This window comes from Prionailurus bengalensis, chromosome B4 (genome assembly GCF_016509475.1).
Source record: "Prionailurus bengalensis isolate Pbe53 chromosome B4, Fcat_Pben_1.1_paternal_pri, whole genome shotgun sequence".
Classification (NCBI taxonomy): Eukaryota; Metazoa; Chordata; class Mammalia; order Carnivora; family Felidae; genus Prionailurus; species Prionailurus bengalensis.
In genome coordinates this window covers 78,620,383-78,629,147 of record NC_057358.1, presented here as the reverse complement: position 1 = coordinate 78,629,147, position 8,765 = coordinate 78,620,383, and the positions used below count along the sequence as shown (strand labels likewise).

General features: G+C 52.0%; 1 protein-coding gene across 1 annotated transcript; it reads left to right on the top strand.

Annotated features, from left to right (window-relative positions):
• Positions 1 to 203: 203 nt before the first annotated feature.
• On the top strand, positions 204 to 8,308 carry KRT84 (keratin 84). Its single transcript, XM_043564000.1, has 10 exons — positions 204 to 430; positions 566 to 780; positions 1,961 to 2,169; positions 2,774 to 2,834; positions 3,319 to 3,414; positions 4,337 to 4,501; positions 4,670 to 4,795; positions 4,901 to 5,121; positions 5,576 to 5,607; positions 7,262 to 8,308. The coding sequence occupies exons 1-10, from the start codon at positions 229 to 231 to the stop codon at positions 7,603 to 7,605; spliced, it is 1,671 nt and encodes a 556-aa protein (XP_043419935.1). The 5' UTR covers positions 204 to 228; the 3' UTR covers positions 7,606 to 8,308.
• The last annotated feature ends 457 nt before the right edge of the window (positions 8,309 to 8,765 follow it).

Sequence of the window (8,765 nt, the reverse complement as noted above, 5' to 3'; positions counted from 1 at the left end):
TGTCTGAGATTAGCTCATTATTAATAAACTTACAGGCATGAAGAGTTTCTGCTAACTACCCAAGCTCATAAATGTGTCCAAATGGATTTTTTTTGTTTTTATGGGGCCAATCCTCAGATCCCCAGACACATAAAAGGGGAAAGAGGGATCCTCTAGCCTCAGAGGGACTCCCAGCTCAAGCTTGCCCCACTCTGCGATCCCTGCTCTGTCTTCACCCAGGAAGTCATCATGTCTTGCCGCTCCTACAGAGTCAGCTCTGGTCGCCGCATGGGCAACTTCAGCTCTTGCTCAGCAGTGACCCCCCAGAACCTGAACCGCTTCCGGGCCAGCTCTGTCTCCTGCAGGAGTGGGCCCGGCTTCCGGGGTCTTGGCAGCTTTGGTAGTCGGAGTGTCATCGCTTTTGGATCGTGCTCACCCCGGATGGCAGCAGTATGCCCTCGTCCCATCCGCTGTGGAGTTGGCTTTGGTGCTGGCAGTGGGATGCCCTTTGGCTTTGGTGATGGGAGTGGTGCTGGTCTGGGCTTTGGGGCCAGCGGTTGTGTTGGTCTGGGATTTGGAGCCAACAGTGGCCTTGGTTATGGCTTTGGCGGCCCTGGCTTTGGCTACAGAGTTGGAGGAGTTGGAGTCCCAGCAGCCCCATCTATCACAGCAGTGACTGTTAACCAGAGCCTGTTGACCCCCCTCAACCTGGAGATTGATCCCAATGCCCAGAGGGTGAAGAAGGATGAGAAGGAGCAAATCAAGACCCTCAACAACAAATTTGCCTCCTTCATTGACAAGGTACTTATAACAGCTCAGTCTCTGGGTCTGGGATGGTGAGAGCTAAAATGCATTGGGGTGTCCTCTCCCTTAAGAAGAAACAGCCCAGGCCTGGGGAATCAACCTTGACCCAGAACCTTCAGGCACCACAGTATGATTTCTGGGTCACTCTGCTGCAAAACAAGGACAAACTTGAGGAAATGCTGCAAGGTGGAATAGACTAAGACAGAGGTTGTGTCTTCTTGAGGAGAGAGGAGCATCCAGCCAAATCTGAGGGAATCTGGACAAACTAAGACCTACCATCTAGTCACTTAGAAATATCTCCCAAATAAGCTAGAAATTAGGACTTTGGCCAGATGTTGGCTACATGTTTAAAAGGTTTTATCCTTTGAGATCTTGGTGCCCTTTTTGAGATTGTCATAGCTTCTGAGGCTGTGTGACCACATCTGTTCAGGCTCAGGAAAGTGGAGTATGGAGTAATTTTTGCACAAAACAAATAACGTATACTCCCCATGTGGGGTACCCAGGTTCAGCTGAGTTGCCTAGATTGAGAGAAATAGTAGGGAACTACCAGAGGAAGTCATGACAGTCAGACTCATGAGAGAAACAATGATGTGGAACTGACATCCCGCAAACCATGTCTCCATGGAGCAGGAATGCTCTGTGTATGAGAATAGAAACTCACCTCTGTGAGCTTCAGGTTCCTCATCTCTGAAACAAAGTGTTGGAGCAAATGATCTCCAAGTTCTCCTCCAGCTGATGGAGGTCTTCAATTCTCAGCTGATGGAGTATCCGGGATGGTGGGTATGACTTATGACCTGAGAATTCCTACCTCCTAATGCTTTATCCCACCTCAATATACTTTACTTTGCTCCTCATTCCCTGTGAGAGATGGCCAATATCAGTTTTTAGATACAGGTAAATCCCTGCTCCCCTTTCTTGGAGGGTAGAGGCAAAATGGTACTGTGGTGCTTTGGTTCGAAAGTTTCTGTTTAGCTGAGCCTGGCTGAGCATGAGGAGGGGGTCACAGACCTACTCTTCCAGCTTTTACTGAGCTATAGGATGAATTAAAAGCCAACAGGCAAGAGGACAATGTCAACATGGGGCTGAGAGTCATCTATGGCCACCTGAAAAGCCGGTCAACGTGTAAGCGACTCTATCAAGCTCTTCAGGTGCCATTTCTTTGACTCTGTGGATTTAGGTGCGGTTCCTGGAACAGCAGAATAAGCTCCTAGAGACCAAGTGGAATTTCCTCCAAGAGCAGAAATGTGCCAGGAGCAACCTGGAGCCCCTCTTTGAGAACTATATCACCAACCTGCGGAGGCAGCTGGACGTAGTGAACAGTGACCGGGCCCGGTTCGAGGCTGAGAGAAACCACATGCAGGATGTCCTTGAGGGTTTCAAGAAGAAGTAAGTGGCATCTGGACTGCATAGACCAAGGATAGGCAGGGTTTGGTCCCCAAAGCAGCTGCCAAGTTCAGATAATAGCAGCTGGACAGATCAGAGTTGAATGCTGGTTTCAATACTCAGCTTAGAGATAGCAGTGGGGGAAATGATATGTAAGACAGGAGGGGGATGCCCTCTGTGGTTCCTGAGTAAAAACTAATCTTGGTATTGGGCATGATTTGTCCCTAGTCTTGCCTGTGGGAATGGGTCTGTTGACTCCAGAAAAATAGTACTCAGGTCCAACAATGAGTTGGGTCCTACATCCTCTATGTTCAAGTGCAGTGACTCCAAGTCTTTTCTAGCAGAAGAACATAGCAATGGTCCACATTTTCAGACCCCAAATCTAATTTGAGAAAGTAAAAAGAATTTGGAAAAACTGAGGGTCACAGGCTCATAAAAGGTCTTAAAGATGAGACAAAGATGAGATGTGAACATGTAGGTGCCAACAAGGACCCGTGCTCCTGGATGCAGCAGAGATGTTTTAATAGGCTCACTGGGGAGAGGAGAGTAACTGGCTCTCAGTTCAGAATGAGAATGAGAATTCACCCTCTCCATCCTTACCATCCAGGTACGAAGAGGAGGTAGGATTCCGGGCCAACGCTGAGAATGAGTTTGTGGCTCTGAAGAAGGTAAGAGAGAGCCATAGGTCCAAGCAAACTTCTCCTCCAGACAGCAGAATGTTCCAAAGACACCTTTTGCCCTGGAAACTGCCCAGGAAGCCCTGTGGAGTCTGGGACCACTCGCACAGAGTGGGACCTCTAAGGTCATAACAGGTTCCCTTTGGAGTTTCTATTTGGCCTCAGATTATTTAGGACTGGGTCTTCACGAGAGCAGAGGTCTGCAGAGATGACCTTTTAAGAGTCTTAGATTACCCAGATTCTCCTTGCCTCTAAATAAGCATCAGAAAATGTCTACAGCCCCCAGGGGAGTTTTCATGTTGTAGTAGGGAGAAGAACAATGGTCACTAAGCTGCATTCCAAGGATTCCACCATCCATTGCAAAGCTGGCCTGGCCCAGTAGGGACTGGCCTGATTTTTCCACCCATCTCCAGACCCTGCAAAGCTTAAACGGTGTACAAGTAATGGCTATTTTATCCTTCTCTCTTTTATGTAGGATGTGGATACATCTTTCTTAAATAAGTCTGATCTAGAGGCCAACGCAGATACCCTAACTCAGGAAATCGACTTTCTCAAAGCCTTATACATGGCGGTAAGCATTCATCCCCTTCTGAGCTAAACAAGGAGATCAGTGCTTGGCCTGAACTCCCAGGAGGAGGTGGGGGGAGGGTTCATCTGGACTGACATAATTTCTAACATTTGGTGTTACACATCTTCCTCTCATTCAAATCTATATCCTCTATATGTTGATGTGTCTACAAATGGATAAGGGAAGGTAAGCAGGCAGGCTTCTTGGCCGCCTGACTCAGCTCTATGATAAATTCCTTGGATCTATGATCCAACTCCTTATTGGCCAATCCAAAGACTGGGGTCTACAGTTTCACTTCCTCTCTACTGGTCAAAAGACTCTGGAAAACTGATTTGCTAGGAGGTGTAAGAAAAATTGTGGTTGACCTACTTAGCTGGATGAATTAGTTACGTTTTGCTTTGCAAGTGGTCTGTTTGGTCGGGTACAGAGCCACCCAGTGCTAATGTCTGGCTCCGAGTGGAAAGGCTGAAGAAAGCTCCCTCTGGAGCCCTTATAGTCCAAGCCCCTGGTTCTATTAACAACTTGGGATATAGGAATTCCTAGACCACCATGTTCTAGAATATTATCAACTCTCAATGATCCATGAGCAGCACAGCCACTTTGTGGATATGCCAAGGAGAAGTTTCAGCCCTAGCACGGCTCTCACTCCCCTCCACTGAGCTCCTAGGCACCGTGTATTCACCTAAGCAAATGAAGTGTGAAAGGGAGTCTTCAAGTATATAATGAGGGTTTAAATTCAAACTGAAATGGTTTGCAGTTCATGTCCTTTCCTTTGCCCTCGGTTTGGATGGTCCACTCCGTTGCTTTGATCTGAAAAAAGGAGCAATGCTCTCTGCTCCTAAAGCCACTCCTGGGGCCCCTGGGGCAGAGTCCCGGCCACTGATGGGATGCTGAGCCCATCTGTCTCACTGATCTCCCAACACAGGAAATCCAATTGCTGCAGTCACACATCTCGGAGACATCGGTCATCGTGAAGATGGACAACAGCCGGGACCTGAACTTTGATGGAATCATCGACGAAATCAAGGCGCAGTATGAAGAGGTTGCCAGGCGCAGTCGGGCTGATGCTGAGGCGTGGTACCAGACCAAGGTGGGTGGTGGAATGGGGGGGGCACTGAGGAAGAGGTGTGGGCAGCCTCAGAGTAAGACTCATGTACAATGGAGTGGACGCAGCGGAGGTCTAAGGCCCCCATCTCAGCTGGGGCTGTGGTCTTGACTCAGACTTTGGATCCTCATAACATCCCTCGCTTGCCCCCAGTACGAGGAGATGCGGGTGACAGCCGGCCAGCACTGTGACAACCTGCGCAACACACGGGATGAGATCAATGAGCTGACCCGCCTGATCCAGAGACTGAAGGCAGAGATTGAGCACTCCAAGGCTCAGGTGGGCAAAGGAGAGGGGAGGAGACGGAGGGGGCAGTGTTTCTAGCCCCACCTGGGGATCTGCTAGTCCCTGCCAAAGCCCACCTGCACGCTGCCCTTCCTGCAGCGGGCCAAGCTGGAGGCTGCGGTGGCCGAGGCAGAGCAGCAGGGCGAGGCGGCCCTCAATGACGCCAAGTGCAAGCTGGCGGATCTGGAGGGCGCCCTGCAGCAGGCCAAGCAGGACATGGCCCGGCAGCTGCGAGAGTATCAAGAACTGATGAACGTCAAGCTGGGCCTGGACATCGAGATCGCCACCTACAGGCGCCTGCTGGAGGGCGAGGAGATCCGGTGAGAGCTCTCTGCTGGAGTGAGGTCAGACTTAGGCATCTAGAAAGACTCAGTGGGGGAGGGGACCAGGTGAAGAACTGCTAACTTGAAGTTAACAGTCGCTTCTCTGCAAACATTAGTCCCTTTGCCCTCACCAAGGAGTTAGAAGATCGTTCTAGATTTTCGCCCCCCAAATGAGAGTTTGTAGACAGGCTGCACCGGAATCACAGGGAGTTCTGCTTCACTGATTATCTGTTTAAAAACAATAATAATAACACATTTCCTCAAATATTTTGATTCAGTGGTTTTGGGGCAGAGTCTAGGAATGTGTATGTTTTTTCAAAGTTCCCGGGATGCTTGTACAGCTAGGGGTAAGAACCACCGGTCCACTCTGCCAAGAAAGCCCTTCGGAGAGCAAGCGGGTTTTCAGGGAATAGCACTGCTTGTGAGCTGACTTATTCCTTTCCATCCCCAGGATCTGCGAAGGTGTTGGACCAGTAAACATATGTAAGAACCTTAAATCTTTTCCTCTTCACATTTCTCTCCTGGGGCTCTGCAAATTTCCTTTCAACCCAGGCCCACGTTGGGATCAGGAGCCCATGGCTGGGCTGGCCATGACAGTCAGGGAAGCAAGGACCAGCAAGCCCCTGGACTGGGGACATCGCCTTAGCTGAGGTCCAAGATCTCCCCAGAGCCTTCCTTCCCCAGGGTTAAGCAATCACAAAGGTTTGCAGGGCCTAACAGATAGGAGAGCGTTCTGGAAGAGAGTCCGCCTTTTTCCTTTGAGTGGTCTTGCCCTTCAGGGACAAAGGCCAGAGACAGAATGAAAAGATCTGTGCCAACGAGTTGCCCCATGCCCATGGCTGGGGATGGGACAAGAATGAGTGGATGTCTCCCTGTTGCTGCTGCTGCTGCTGCTGCTGCCGCCAAAGTGTTGTTTGTGGCCGAGCGTACAGGGGGTTATGCTGGGCACTGCAGGGTGGGGGCACAAAGACCAGAAAAGACCAGCCCCTGCTCTCTAAAATTACAATCTTCTTCGGAAGACGAGCCCTCTCCACTGTCCACCTAACCCTCAAAGCCCTGAGGAGATGAATAGGCATTAGTACCTCTTTTTTATTCACTTAGAGAAAATATGTGGTTTGCCAGAAGCCACAAAGCTAGATTTCTGATCCAAAGGTTTAAATCTACACAGGTCCATGGTGGAGCTGAATGCTATCTTGGGTGGGTCAGGTAGTCACAGCTACTTGTCCTCGGATGTCCCTGCCGTCAGAGAGGGGGAGGCAGCAAGGAGTGGCTTTCTGCAAGAGGTCAAGCTTGAGTGAAGGTCACAGATGGTAGGAAGGATTCTGGTAAAAGGAGAGGAAAGGAGGGGCGCCTGGGTGGCTCAGTCGACTCAGCATCCGACTCTTGATTTCGGCTCAGGTCATGATCTCATGGTTCATGGGATCGAGCCCCGTGTCGGGCTCTATGTTGACAGAACAAAGGCTGCTTGGGATTCTCTCTCCACCCCTCCATATCTCTCTCTCTGTCTCTCTGTCTCTCTCTCTCTCTCAAAAATAAATAAACATTAAAAGAAAAAAGGAGAGGAAAGGACTGGGAGCCCTCTCCACAGATGGGACTGAGCTAAGGAAGCTTTAGTTGGATTGGCATCCTGGGGTACAGAGGCAGGCCCAGGGGATACCAGAAGGCTACAGAGCAGAGCCATCAGTGGGTGGGAAGAGAACTGACTAGCGACTCCTGTTGGAGGGACAATGTGGGGACCAACAAGGGGCATGATATAATCAGGAGAGAGAAGCCCCAAGCTTTATAGGAGCTACTGCTCCGGTATCTGGATAATCCAGCTCATGCCCAACCTGACTTCAGCCATATATAAATGACAGCCAATTTATGGCTATATGCAACCTGGGGGATTGGCTGAATTCTTCCATTTTAATCTGAATGTTCAACTTCAGTTGAGTCATGGCCTTTGAGTCACCCAGACAAGAGAAGGGAAAAATGGGTGTCATCTGTGTGGACGATAGGGACCACTCGCCCAGGCCACTTCCCCTGATGTCACCAGTCCTGTCCCCTCCTCCGCCCCCCTCAGTGGGGAGACCACTGGAGGACTGGGCCCCAGGAGTGGGCAGCCCACCTCGCTGACAGTTTCCCCTCTCTCCTACAGCCGTGAGCAGCTCCCGGGGTGCCGTGGTGTGCGGGCCTGAACCCCTGGTCGCCAGCTCCACCCTCTCCCGTGGTGGGGTCACTTTCTCGGGCAGCAGCGGCATCCGGTCCAGCAGTGCCTGTGGCTCCAGCCTGGGTGGGACCCGGATCGTCACAGCCGGCGGGGACCTGCTGAATGTGGGCTCCCGGGGTGGCTCCGTGCTCACGGGCGAGGCCTGCGTCCCCAGCGTCCCCTGCCCGCTGCCCACCGAAGGGGGCTTCAGCAGCTGCAGCGGGGGCCGCGGCAGCCGCAGCTCCAGCATCCGCTTCGTGTCCACCACCACCTCCCGCCGGACCAAGTACTGAGAGGCCAGTGCCAGCCAGCCACTGCCCAGGGAAGAGCCATCTCAATGTCACCTGCTTCTGTCCCCAGAGGCGTCTGGACCCCTCCTGCCAGGAGGCCGACACTGCCCTCCCCAGGGATTGATCCGCCCAGCCCCTGTCCTCTGGGGGGATTTTCTCACTACCTAGACGCTCTGTCCGCAGCCCCAGTACACTGGCTTCTCCCTGACTCCCCATTCCTGTCCTTTGAATCACTCTCCACCATTGAACAGCCTGAAGAAATGCGCATTCAATACAGTCACACAAATCAGTGCGCCCGGGAGAAAAGGAACCGTCCAAAGCCAAAAAGAATGTGCTTGGGTAGCATAGCCACCCATGCCTTGGACTAATTTGGAGAATGGAGAGTTGGCTGTCCACACTGCAGGCGTCTTTAGCCCACTGTTCTTTGCTTCCTTCTTCTTCCTTTCCCTGGCAGGAGAAGGTTCTTTCCTTCTCTTCCTCCCCCAGAAGGACTCCCAGTCCTTCATGGCCCGAGGATCTCTAAGTCCCCTGAGATGGTTCTTCTCCAAGTGGCAGATGTCCTAGCTGCTTCTCTCCCAGGGTCATTGGTTTAATTCCAGCATGTGAGTGCACGAGGTGGGTGGGGTGCAGATGGGGAGGTGGGCTCTGCTGTGTTGCATGTGCCCCGTCCCTGTGGGTGGTGTGAAGGAGGCCCAGCCCTGTCCGCTGTAGCGGGGTTTATGTCTACAAGCTCCAGGGAGGGCCTGGGTGGGGGGACAAGGTGCCTGTTTATACTTTTCTTTGCCTTGCTGGGTTTTCAATAAACTTGCCAAGCTAACATCACCAGGACTCTGGCCTCTCCTTCCAGATCACACTGCTGATGGGGGGAGACTGCCTCCTAGACTCCACCAGCCCAGCCCCCTGGGGACTTGCCAAGGACAGAGGCTGCTGTCATGGGCACAGAGGAGGCACAGAGGAAAGAGGGCTCGGGACCCTCCCGGGAGGACCTCGCAGCTCAGGGAGGGAGAGGAAAAATGCAGCAAAGGCCCTGAGAACAAGTGCCCAGCAGCCCACTTCTCTCCCGGAGAGAAGTGCCTTGTACCTCATGACCAACACGAACCCTTCTACCTGTTCCCCAGCCTCCCCAGCCCCACTTCTTCTGGGATCATTACAAGACCCTCATC